The 12199-nt window shown below is 60.8% G+C and overlaps 2 protein-coding genes across 8 annotated transcripts in view; one reads left to right on the top strand and one right to left on the bottom strand.

Annotated features, from left to right (window-relative positions):
- TNXB (tenascin XB) overlaps positions 1-12199 on the bottom strand; it is a 95741-nt gene that overhangs the window by 20986 nt on the left and 62556 nt on the right. For 3 of the 4 annotated variants that reach the window (XM_078000332.1, XM_078000333.1, XM_078000334.1), the window contains 14 exons: positions 11890-12168; positions 10368-10649; positions 9200-9520; positions 8575-8910; positions 8203-8325; positions 7945-8088; positions 7633-7752; positions 7372-7515; positions 7147-7277; positions 6896-7028; positions 6652-6803; positions 6463-6559; positions 6210-6371; positions 5969-6132 (listed from right to left, as the gene is read on the bottom strand). In XM_078000332.1, coding sequence (XP_077856458.1) covers positions 5969-6132; positions 6210-6371; positions 6463-6559; positions 6652-6803; positions 6896-7028; positions 7147-7277; positions 7372-7515; positions 7633-7752; positions 7945-8088; positions 8203-8325; positions 8575-8910; positions 9200-9520; positions 10368-10649; positions 11890-12168 — 2588 coding nt within the window. Of the gene's footprint in view, positions 1-5361; positions 5650-5968; positions 6133-6209; positions 6372-6462; positions 6560-6651; positions 6804-6895; positions 7029-7146; positions 7278-7371; positions 7516-7632; positions 7753-7944; positions 8089-8202; positions 8326-8574; positions 8911-9199; positions 9521-10367; positions 10650-11889; positions 12169-12199 lie in introns of those variants that run through there. The other variant, XM_078000331.1, reaches the window with a different exon arrangement.
- Positions 1413-5841, top strand: CYP21A2 (cytochrome P450 family 21 subfamily A member 2). Of its 4 annotated transcripts, none has more exons than XM_015135944.3 (10): positions 1413-1707; positions 2917-3006; positions 3287-3441; positions 3549-3650; positions 3738-3839; positions 3940-4026; positions 4196-4396; positions 4609-4787; positions 4870-4973; positions 5071-5841. In XM_015135944.3, the coding sequence occupies exons 1-10, from the start codon at positions 1563-1565 to the stop codon at positions 5334-5336; spliced, it is 1431 nt and encodes a 476-aa protein (XP_014991430.1). In that variant the 5' UTR covers positions 1413-1562; the 3' UTR covers positions 5337-5841.

Genomic DNA, 12199 nt, shown 5'->3' with positions numbered 1-12199 from the left:
TCCAGCCACACCTCCCTGACTCTGTCCTCATGCTGCTGGTGGTTCAGAGGTCTGTGGATTTTTGCTGAGTTCTGGGCTGTTGAAAGCCTCGTGACGCTTCGTTCTATTATCAGTGGCGTGAGGTGACGTTCCCGGAGTTGTGCAATCCTCAGGTCCGGTAGTGTCTTCTTCCAGTTACTGGTTTCAAACAAGCCAAAAGTCTGACTGTGCTGTTTGTGAATCCTCTGAGGAAGCGGCTGTTCTCCTGGGGTCTCCCTTCCCACGCTGCCTGCCTAGCTTTCCCCCATTTAGTGGCACACCTGGGGTCTTCAGAGATGGCTCCGAAATGTGTCCAAAGAAGATTGCTGAGTCAGTTTCCGTAGAGGTCACAACAGTTCAGCAGCCTGCCATCCAGTCATTCAACAGAAATTTGGGAAACTTTCACTTCACGCCCTGTGCCAGGTGCCACAGAGACAGCTACTTACTCACTGCAGGGCTCGTCGCTGGGGAGACAGATAAGAGGACGGGCAGTCCCCAACCTCTGTGAAAGATGTGATGTCAGGGAGCAGTGCGGGCCTGTGCGGCATCTAACCAAGTCAGGGGCATTGCCGGGCAGGGACAGGGAAGGCTTCCTGGAGCAGGTGGCCTCCAAATGGGGCTCTGAAGACTGAGAAGGAGCCAGGCAAAGAGCAGGGGTAGGTGAGGGCATGTGGCGCAGAAGGAGAATGTACAAAGGCCCGGAGGCCGGGGGCAGAACAGGGTACCTTTGGGGACATTGCATGTAATTGACCACATTTGGAGTTTGGATTTGAAAGTGGTGGAAGAGATGGAGATGGTGAGACAAGTAGTAAGCACGCCAGCCTTCCAGGTGAGCTCCTTTCCGATGAGCGCTCTCTTATCCCATGGAACGTTGAGAATTTTGGACCCTTCCCACTGTGGCAGAGGTTTCCTGAGGCTCTCGCATACGTGGCCCTATGGTTGCCCATTGAATCTTTCTGCCAATAGCTGGTCAGCATGGTGGTGGCATAAGCGCATTTTCCAGAGCCAGGGATTCAGTTGCAGCAAGACATGGCCCTGTCTGGGAGGTCAACATGAAGAAGGCAGTGGCTGTCATTGTCCAACCCCAGAAATCCCAATCCTGTTTCCTCCGTCTCCGTCCTGATTGTGGATTCAGCAGCAGTGAGCTCACCAATGTAGTGGGTGGCACAGCCAGGATCTTGACTCCGGCTCTGCAGCAGCACAGTCTGGAAAACTCTGAGGGGAGAGAGATCCCCACTGTTCCCTGGGTCTGGCTACAGAGCCAGAAATGGGGGGGAAGGCATGGGCCTGGGTCGCCTCTGACCACTCACGTACCATCCAGGAGGCCCTGGCCTCTCGCTGAACCCTGCCACTCCTCTTTGGCATGGCCTCTTCCCAAACCCCCAAACTGCCTCCTTACCCACAAAAGTGGTCTCTGAGTGTCACAGTTCAGTGTGACCCCCACCCCTTATGGCTTCAGTTCCCCAAATAGGGCTGGACCCCTGATCCTGATCCAGCTGTGGCTATCCAGCCCCTTCCTGGGGACTTTGGACTTTGAGGGGGGCATGCCCAGGTGTGCTGGGAATCCACACTCTCCCTGGCTGGACCTAGAACCTGTGGACTCTAGTCCCGAGGGCAGTCGTGTTCTGCCTGTGCCTGGAAACACAAGAAACTTGACTGCAGAGAGAAGAAAGAGGAGAGAGAAACAGCGTGAGGAAACTGCCCGTCTCCGGGGCTTTTTCTGTTCCTTGGCTTTCTAAGGCCAGTGGGGTCCCCTCCCCTGCTTTCTTATTCCCGAGTTCTGTGAAATTCCCCAATCCTTACTTTTGATCTCAAACCAGCTCAAGGTGGTCTGTTTTCCTTTCAACCAAAGAAAGGTGCTCCTTGTGGCTAAAGGTACATATTCTACAGCTAGATTTCCAGGCCGGAATCCTGCCCTCCACAACATGCGAACGACACCCGTGTTGCATATAGAGCATGTCTGTGAGAATTGAGTTAGTGCCCGCAAAGTGCTTAGAGCAGTGTCTGGTACATGCGAGTACCCCACAGCGGGAAACCACCTCCTTCTTGGTCTTCTGGGCACTTTTGAGAGTGAAACGAGGCACTAATAGCAATCACACTGTATACACTGGAATGCCCCAGGCAAACCGGGTTTTAGCGGTATTCCTCTATCTGTAGGTTAAACTAACAAAAAACCCACACAAATCACATTTCGTTCTTCAGGAAGGCATATTAGGCAGGGATTGCCATTTTCTCGCTGAGAGAAACATCATGCCAGTAAACTGGCCCACAGTGGGGAGGCAGAGGGAGAGGGCCCAGGTGGGGGTGGACACCCACAGTTGATGTGGAGCCAGAAAGCTGACTCTGGCTGCAGGAGAAAGGTCAGGGTTGCATTTCCCTTCCTTGCTTCTTGATGGATGATCCATTTTTTGAAATACGGATGTCCCAAGGCCAATGAGACTGGTGCCATTCCAGTAAAGGGCCACTCTGTGGGCGGGACGGTGGGAAGGGACCCGAAGGTGGGGTCAAGGGAAGCCCCAAAACAGTCTACACAGCAGGAGGGATGGCCGGGGCTCTAGAGCTATAAGTGGCCCCTCGGGGCCCTGACGGGCGTCTCGCCATGCTGTTCCTGGGGCTGCTGCTGCTGCTGCCCCTGCTGGCTGGCGCCCGCCTGCTGTGGAACCACTGGAAGCTCAGGAGCCTCCACCTCCCGCCTCTTGTCCCGGGCTTCCTGCACCTGCTGCAGCCCGACCTCCCCATCTATCTGCTTGGTCTGACTCAGAAATTCGGGCCCATCTATAGGCTCCACCTTGGGCTGCAAGGTGAGAGCCTGTTCTCGCTCTGGCCCTCACCATAGGAGGGCGGAGGGGGCGGGGAGGGTCCTCTCCCTCCGCTGACGCTGCTTTGGCTGTCCCGCAGATGTGGTGGTGCTGAACTCCAAGAGGACCATTGAGGAAGCCATGGTCAAAAAGTGGGCAGACTTTGCTGGCAGACCTGAGCCACTTACCTGTAAGGGCTGGGGGAATTTATCTTTCTTAATTTTTTTTTTTTTTAGAAATGGGGTCTTGCTATGTTGCCCAGGCTGGTCTTGAATTCCTGGTCTCAAGTGATCCTCCTACCTCAGCCTCAAGTGGGAGCCACCTTTGGGGGCTCCCCCAATCCAGGTCCCTGGAGGCTGTTGGGGGGCATATCTTGGGGGGAGGAAGCAGGCGTTGCGGAGGCAGAAGAAGGTCAGGCCCTTGGCCTCCTTGGCCGGTTCCCACCCTCCAGCCCCCAACTCCTCCTGCAGACAAGCTGGTGTCTAAGAACTACCCGGATCTGTCCTTGGGAGACTACTCTCTGCTCTGGAAAGCCCACAAGAAGCTCACCCGCTCAGCCCTGCTGCTGGGCATGCGTGACTCCATGGAGCCCGTGGTGGAGCAGCTGACCCAGGAGTTCTGCGAGGTAAGGCTGGGCTCCCGAGGCCACCTCAGGTCAGCCTCACCTCTCGAAGTAGCTCCCGCCCTGCCCGCTGCACACCGGCCTGCTGAACTCCCATTCCTTCTCCACAGCGCATGAGAGCCCAGGCCGGCACCCCTGTGGCCATTGAGGAGGAATTCTCTCTCCTCACCTGCAGCATCATCTGTCACCTCACCTTCGGAGACAAGATCAAGGTGCCTCACAGCCCCTCCGGCCACCCCCAGCCCCTCCCTGAGCCTCTCCTTGTCCTGAACTGAAAGCACGCCCTCCTTTTCTGGCAGGAGGACAACTTAGTGCCTGCCTATTACAAATGTATCCAGGAGGTGTTAAAAACCTGGAGCCACTGGTCCATCCAAATTGTGGACGTGATTCCCTTTCTCAGGGTAAGGACCTGGAGCCTAGACACCCCTGGGTCGTTGGGAGAGGCTGGGGTGGAGGGAGAAGCTTCTTCCCATAGCTGCATTCTCATGCTTCCCGCCACAGTTCTTCCCCAATCCAGGTCTCCGGAGACTGAAGCAGGCCATTGAGAAGAGGGACCACATCGTGGAGAAGCAGCTGAGGCAGCACAAGGTGGGGACTGTGCGTGGACGGCCTCCCCTCAGCCCACAGCCAGTGATGCTACCGGACTCAGCATTGCTACTAGGAGGGTTCTTTTGCATGCCCCAGTTATGGGCCTGTTGCCACTCTGTACTCCTCTCCCCAGGCCAGCCGCTCAGCCTGCTCCTTTCACCCTCTGCAGGAGAGCTTGGTGGCAGGCCAGTGGAGGGACATGATGGACTACATGCTCCAGGTGGTGGCACAGCCGAGCATGGAAGAGGGCTCTGGACAGCTCCTGGAAGGGCACGTGCACATGGCTGCAGTGGACCTCCTCATCGGTGGCACTGAGACCACCGCAAACACTCTCTCCTGGGCCGTGGTTTTTTTACTTCACCACCCTGAGGTGCGCCCTGGTGACAAGAAAAGGCTCCTTCCCAGCAGCCTGGCCAGGGTGGTGGGCACCCTCACTCAGCTCTGAGAACTGTGCGGCTGGGGCTGTGCTTGCCCAGAGGGGCCGCGGTCTCCTCACTCAGGCTCACTGGGTCGCTGAGGAAATGGCTGGAGGCTGGGCAGCTGTGGGCTGCTGTGACAGGACTCCACCCGATCATTCCCCAGATTCAGCAGCGACTGCAGGAGGAGCTAGACCACGAACTAGGCCCCAGTGCCTCCAGCTCCCGGGTCCCCTACAAGGACCGTGCACGGCTGCCCTTGCTCAATGCCACCATCGCCGAGGTGCTGCGCCTGCGGCCCGTTGTGCCCCTGGCCCTGCCCCACCGCACCACACGGCCCAGCAGGTGACTCCCAAGGGTTGGGATAAGTGAGGAAAGCCCGATCCCAGCCAGGTCCTGGCCAGCCGCTAACTCCAGCCCCCTTCAGCATCTCCGGCTATGACATCCCTGAGGGCACAGTCATCATCCCGAACCTCCAAGGCGCCCACCTGGATGAGATGGTCTGGGAGAGGCCACATGAGTTCTGGCCTGGTATGTGGGGGGCCAGGGGCCTGCTGTGAAAAGGTGGCAGGGGTTGGTCCCCGCAGCCGCTGAGCGCCTCCCCACCCACCTGTCCACCCGCCCGCAGATCGCTTCCTGGAGCCAGGCAAGAACTCCAGAGCGCTGGCCTTCGGCTGCGGGGCGCGTGTGTGCCTGGGAGAGCCCTTGGCGCGCCTGGAGCTCTTCGTGGTGCTGACCCGACTGCTGCAGGCCTTCACGCTGCTGCCCCCGGGGGACGCCCTGCCCTCCCTGCAGCCCCTGCCCCACTGCAGTGTCATCCTCAAGATGCAGCCTTTCCAAGTGTGGCTGCAGCCCCGGGGGTTGGGGGTCCACAGCCTGGGCCAGAGCCAGTGACGGGGCAGGACGGATGCCAGCCGGGTGCCTCAGTTTCTCCTTTATTGCTCCCGTACGATCCCCTCCCCCCACTGTAAACATAGTGCTGCGAGATCGCTGGCGGAGAAGGCTTCCTCCAGTGGCTGGGTGGTGAGGGGCCCTGGCTCTTCTCTCGGGGCGACCCCTCAGTGCTCGGCAGTCATACTGGGGTGCAAGAGAGGTGGGCAGCAGCTCAGCCTCCCCCGGCTGGGGAGCGAAAGTTTCTTGGTCTCAGCTTCATTTCCGTGAAGGGCACCGAGAACTCGAAGCCCTTCCAGTAGTACCAGCTCACTCCCTGGGAAAGGGGTTGTCAAGATAGAGTCAAAGCCGGATGTCCCATCTGCTCCTCCCATTTCCCTTAAGGAGGTGGCTCCGAGCACTCAACCAACCTCCCCACACAGCTCCCCTCCTGACCCTCCACCACAGAGGACTGAGAATTAATCCTGAGCTGGCCCTTTCCACCCAATAAATCACCTCCAGCTCCCTCTGTGAGGCTGGCACGATTGTTCCGTTTCACCCAGCCGCTCAGTCCCTTGCTGTTACACTGTGGGGCTGAAACCTAGGCAGGCCGAGCCCCAGCCACCCCGGCTCTGTGCCCCCTCCACACCCCTCACCTGATGGTCCACTGTGCTCCCGTAGAGCCCGTTGAGGTTGGCGTAGTGGCAGTTCCTGTACCACCAGGCCCCTCGGTAGGAGACGGCGCAGGAGATGAGCAAGTTGTTGGGGTCCCGATCACGGGCAGAGAAGACACTGCCGCTGTGGTAGCTCATGGAGTCCCCTGGGCAGGGTGGAGGAAGGAGCCATGAGGGCCTCCCCTCCCAGCCTCACCCTCCCAGCCTCGCAGCCTGTGCTTACCTGCGGTGCCGTGGTAGCCCTCCAGGTGGAGGCGGTAGTACTCCGCAGCCGAGTCTACGCGGAAGGAGTCGTACTGGGCGAACACAGCCTCGTCCCCAGCCCGCAGGTCCACGCGCATGGAGTAGTCACCTGCCTGCGTCAGGCTGTGCAGGGCCTCGTTGCCTGGGGGTGGGAGACATGACCTCATCAGGGTCCTGGTGTCCACAGGGCCCCCATCCCATCCGTAGTTCCCCAACCCCTGTGAGGTACTGACCCAGCCAGAACTCCCCAGAGATGTTCCCAAAACCATGGGCATAGTCCTCCCAGTCCCTCCAGAAGTCTGTCTGTCCATCCATGCGGCGCTGGAACACCTGGGAAGCAAGTGGGGGCACCATCAGCCTCTGGCTCCTGGGGCAACAGCCCCTGCCCTGCACGGACCCCTGGGTTTCCCAATGCCACCCACCAGCCAGCCGCCCCCGTCAGTCTCCATGTCACAAAACACGTTCAGGGGCCGCTCGCGGTTGCCGTTGAGGAAGATGGTGGTGGTCCTGGAGGCACCGGCTCCGTTCTGCATCTCCTCCCCGCAGTCCCTGGGGAAGGGGATCCGCAGCCCACCTGGGGAGAGGAGAGCAGGGGCCAGTCCTTTTCCAAGCCTTGGACCGTGGCTGCCCACCCAGTCCCCCACCCCGGCCCGTGTGTCCAGGTACCGGTGGTGAAAGAGGTGGACACGGGCGGCAGGAGGCTCTCGCCCCACATGGCCTGGAGCCGTGCATTGTAGAGGGTGGAGGGAAAGAGGCCGAGGAGCTGGTGAGATGTGACCCCTCCCGGGAGCAGGATCTCCTGTGGAACAGACAAGGGGAGGTCAGGGGAGAGGGAGGTGGAGTCCCTCAGGGAGGGACAGAGGCAGCACCTCCTGGAATCACCCAGGGAGGGGAGTTGGTCAGTGGGGCCGGGGCACCTGGGTCCGGCCACCAGGGGTGTCGAAGCTGAGCAGGTAGCCTGTGGGCCGGACTTGGGGCTCAGTCCAAGTGAGCAGGGCCGTGCGGGGGGTCACTTCCTTGGCCTCCAAGTCCCGAGGGGCCTCTAGCCCTAGGAGGGAAAGCAGGAAGAGGAGATGGGGATGAGGCCCATCCTGGCTCCCTCTACCTCCTCTCCTCCATCCCACACACCCTACAGACCCTACCTGTGGTGAAGGTGATGCTGGCTGGGGAAGTGAGGTTGGGGCCCCGCAGGCCGCGCACGGTGGCGGTGTAGTTGGTGTGCAGGACGAGGTCATGCAGGGGGTAGTCCACCGCGCTGCCCGGGGCCTCGGCCTGCAGAGGCGGGGCTGGGAGTGCGAAGAGGGGCGTCAACGCCTCCCCCTCCATCCCCGGCCAGAGTCCAGTCTCCCCCCTGCAATCCCCACCCGGAACAAGTCCCCTCCAGAGGCCTCAGCCCTGCTCACCCCCAGGGGCTGTGACCTGGACGTCATAGGTGTCCACGGGATTCTGGGGGGGCTTCCAGTGCAGCACGGCGAACCCCTCGGTCAAGTTCAGTGCACGCAACTGGGTGGGGCCGTCAGGAACTGGGGGAAGGGGAGGGGCTCAGAGGGGTCCCCGCTGGTCTCTCTAGTCCCTGACTCCCCAGACTCCACCGGCCTCCTGTCCGCAATCGGAGCCTCCACCACCTCCCTTTCACCCTCCTCCTTCTCTCTCAACTCCCACCCACGCCATTTTCTTGGCTCCCGCCTCTTGCCCCAGGTCCCAGTCCATCTCACCCGTGGTGAGGAAGCCTGTGAGAGGCTCACTCTCCTCAAAGCCTCGGACGGAGACCACGGTCACCTCGTAGCGAGCGCCTGGGATCAGCCCCTGGAGTTTCTGGGTCCGGGCCCGGCCGTCCACCTGCACGCTCTGTGGCTCCCCTGAAAACATTGGGGATCGAGGGTTACCCAGCGAACCCCAGGAGGGCTGGAGGGTGGGCAGAGTGCAGGGGGGAGGGGAAACGCGAGGCAATGAGCCCATGGCAAAGGCACCACCTCCGTCCGCCAGCTGGTAGGAGACTTTGAAGCTGTCCGCCCGGGACGGCGGGGGCATCCAGTTGACCTTGGCTGAGGTCTCCCTGATTTCACTGAATTGGAGGTCACGGGGGCTCTCCAGAACTGCAGAGGGGGCAAGGAACAATGATGCGGGCAGGGGCAGGGACGCTCCTCCCTACGAGTCCCACCCCTCGCCTCTGCTCCAGCACAGGCTCAGCACCCCTTTTCCTCTAGTCCCCGGAATGGAAGTCGCTCTGCAGATTCCTCCAGGCTCACCACCAACTCGCCCACCCCACTGCTGACTGAGGCACCAGGTCCCCCCCGTTAGTACAAAGACCCCCACTTTGGGGCAGAGTGCATGTGGATCCTTACCTGGGCTGAGGGTGCGAGCAGTGCCCTGGATGCTATCGGCCTTGTGGGGTCCTCGCAGCCCATACAGTGTCAGGCTGTACAGCGTCCCCGGACGCAGGTCCCGAAGCACGGCTGAGTGCCGCGTCCCCGGCACCATCAGCTCGCGCTGCAGCAGAGGACGGGGATGCGGCTCCAGAGTGCTTGGTGATGGAACCCCAAAGCGGAGCAGGAAGGAGTCGAAGGCCCCAGGTGGGGCCTCCCAGTTGAGCCTCAGTGAACTGGTGGTCACATCAGTCACAGACAGCTGGGACAGGCGGGGTCCTGGCTCCCCTGAGGTCTGACCAGCAGGGGCCGGCCCTGCATGGAGTGGGTGGGAGAGAAGGGATTGGAGACAGAAGCACACCAGCTTAGTGACCCAGAGCACATCCCTTCCACCCCCTTCCCTGCCCCTGTTTCTCTATCTGTAACCAGGGACTTGCAGCCACAGGGGGGCCCTATGGGGCAGAGCTAAAGGCCACTCACGTCCAGCCCACCCGTCCTCTCTCCCTGGTACCCGCTTCACGCTCTTTCCCTGCGACCACCACTTCTGAGCCCCCCTTTCCCCCTTCCGAGTCCCAGACTAGAGGTCAGAGATGCCTGGTGGTACCTGTGGTGCCCTCAGCTGAGAGGGGCCCCAGGCGCTTCCCTTCATGGAGGCCATAGAGGAGGAACCTGTAGGGGGTGCTGGGCTCCAGGCCTGAGATGAGGATCTTGCTCTGGTCACCGTCCACGAGCAAGGCCTGGGGCTGCCCGTTCGTGTCCTCATACTGGACCACGAAGGAATCAAAGGGGCCCTGGGCCACGCTCCACGAGAGGCGCATGGAGTCTGGGGCTGTGTCGGTCACGGCCAGCACCCCTAGGCGGGGCTCTTCAGGAGGCTCAGGGGCCTCTGGGGCTAACTCTGGGGCTGGCGTGTCCTCTTCTGGGGCTGCGTGGGAAAAGCCCAGGGCAGAATCTGAGTGAGGGGTGCCGTGGGGCCCTCCGTTTTTATCTTTCAGGCTTGGCCCAAGGCTGCGGTGGGAAGTTTAGAGGTCCAGGCCCAGTCAGACCATGAAGTCGCTGTGGCCTCGTGACTCCCGCGAGCTCCCTGGCTGTAGGAGTCAGGTGCTCGCTTCCCCCTTCCACACCCCAGTGTCCTCCCGAGCCCACCCTGAGCTATCACAGGCTCCGCCCCCACCCACGCCGGGACACATTCACTGAGCTTGGGGAGTGTGGTGCTCCCTTCTGAGAGAAGCTGAGGGTGGATCTGGCTGGTAAAGGTGACTGGCAAATCCCGCCAGCCGTGCCTTGGTCAGGCCTGTCTGAGGTGGGCATCAGTGAGCACTGGAAGCGGAGCCTGTAGCACAAATGCAGCCACTTCTGTTGGTTTCTGTGTCCCCGCTCATTTTGTTTTCCAGTGATTTTCCTCTTGAGAAAATGCTCCTGACTCATCCATGGCAGGGAGGTTTGCCGCTCTCTGGACAAGGCCACCTTCGGGGAGGTGACAGCTGCCCCAGTGAGTAACGAGGACCAGTGGCAGTGATGGGGCAGAGTTGGAGCTGGGAGATGAGGGAGCCCCTGCCAGGGCCTTTCCCTCTCACCTGGCCTGGCTCCTGCTCTGGACTCCTTGATGGATATTGAAGCCCACAAGCCTGCAGACTCCTCCTCCTTCCTGGGGACAGGCCAGGGTGCCCCACTCCCACCTGCCCACTCCTGCAGTCATCTTTGTCTTCCGCCCAAATGCACAAGGAAACCCACACAAGGTGGCTTGCTATAGCCAAGCACAGCAGCCTCACCTGTCATTCCCAGGGCGGAGACCGGGCCCAGGCGCTTTCCCCCAACGAGCCCGTAGAGCAGAAACTTGTACTTCTTGCCAGGCTCCAGGTCCTCTATGGTGACCGTGTGCTGGTCTGCGGCCACAGGCACTGCCCTGGGCTGCCCATCCATGTCCCTGTACTGGACCACGAAGGATTCAAAGGGGCCCTGGGCTACCGTCCAGGACAGGTGCAGGGAGCTGGAGGTCTCCTCGGTCACGGTCAGTTCCCCCAGGCGGGGAGGTGGCTCCTTCTCCAGGGAAGCTGTGCAGAGGGAGGAGGGAAAGCTCTTAGTCACATGCTGCCTGTGCCTAAGCCCTGGCAGCTTCCTGCAGGTGTGAGGTTCTGGGACAGCGTCCCTCCAGTGTAGCCCCAGGGACAGCTCCTTGAGGAGACACACAGGCTTGCTCCTGCCATGCCCCACAGCAATGAGGGAGAACAGCCCCCTCCTCCTCTGGAGGCCGCTGCCCAAACTCCATCCTGCCCTGCTCCTTCCCTACTGTGATGGAGGGTGCGGTAAATACATTAAAGATCATCTCCCGAGGGAGGGGTGGCTGGGGGTGCAGAGAGGGCCTGTGTTTACCGTGACCCCCGCCCCTGAGCAGGAATGAGGCCAGAGCTGAGAGAGACTCCCGGGAGGTCATGGGTTGTCAGGGAAACATCCCAAACATCGAGAGCTGGTCTGGGCAGCTGGCCAACGCATGGCTCCCATCAGTGCCAGGCTGTGACCTCTCCCTTGTCCCCTTGTGGCCATCAGCCTGAACATCCGTGCCTCCTGCTTCCCCAGCCCCACACTGACCCCCCCATGGGGCCGAACAGAGGGTGGAGCAGAGGCTTGCCCGGGGCGGGGCTGGCGCCGATGGGTGGGGGTGGAGAGAGTCTGTACCCCGTCCCCGCAGTGAGAGTTTGGGAAGAGAATTCTGGAGTCCCAGGGACCAGGCCCCGACTGGCCGGCTGCTCTGTCCTCCTCTGGGCATAGTGACTCATGGTCCTGGGAGTAGGGCGAGGGTCAATGACCCACCACACCCCTTCCTCGGGGGGCTGAGTCACGGGCACAGTGACACCAGGTTTTTCCATTGTCTTTCCGTAGCCAAGCTCTCCCTTTTTTCCACCGCTCGCCTCCGAGTTAGGGAGGAGGGAGGAGGATGGGAACCACTACTGAGTCCAGCGCCATTCCCGGCCATTATGCAGGTGAGGACACCGAGGTTCTGGGGATGAAGCAGATTGTCCATGGTCACCCTGGCAAGGGATGGGACTGGAACTGGAACACAGATCTGCTGGTCCCAAAGCCCGTGTCCCTTTTATTTCCTCGGCAGTCAGCGAATGAAGGAAGTAATGCATCTTCTTCAGAACTGTGCCTGACACACACAGAGACTCACTTTCGGAGTTAAGATGGTTGTGTCAGGGCTGATAGAGGGGATCTCACGGGAAGGCCGTAGGGCCAGCTCTGAGGGCCTGAATGAGAGGCAGCTCTGGAAAAGCTGGAGGCTGGACTGGGACTCACCTGTGGTGCCGTCAGCAGAGATGGGGCCCATTCGCTTCCTGCCTGCCAGACCATACAGCAGGAACTTGTATTTCCTACTGGGCTCCAGGCCTGGGACTGTGACCTCCCGCTGGTCGGCTGCCACTGGCACAACCTGGAGCCGACCATCCTTATCTTTGTACTGGACCACGAAGGAGTCGAATTCCCCCTCAGGGACCGTCCACGAGAGGCCCACGGAGTCAGGGGTCGCATCTGTCACAGTCAGCTCCCCCAGGCGGGGAGACAGTTTCGTGTCTGGGGCTGGAAAAGACAGTGAGGTGCATGGAGAGTG

The sequence above is a fragment of the Macaca mulatta genome, chromosome 4 (assembly GCF_049350105.2).
Source record: "Macaca mulatta isolate MMU2019108-1 chromosome 4, T2T-MMU8v2.0, whole genome shotgun sequence".
NCBI classification, from domain to species: domain Eukaryota; kingdom Metazoa; phylum Chordata; class Mammalia; order Primates; family Cercopithecidae; genus Macaca; species Macaca mulatta.
The sequence above is the reverse complement of the archived record's forward strand: the minus strand, read 5'-3'. Positions and strand labels throughout refer to the sequence as shown.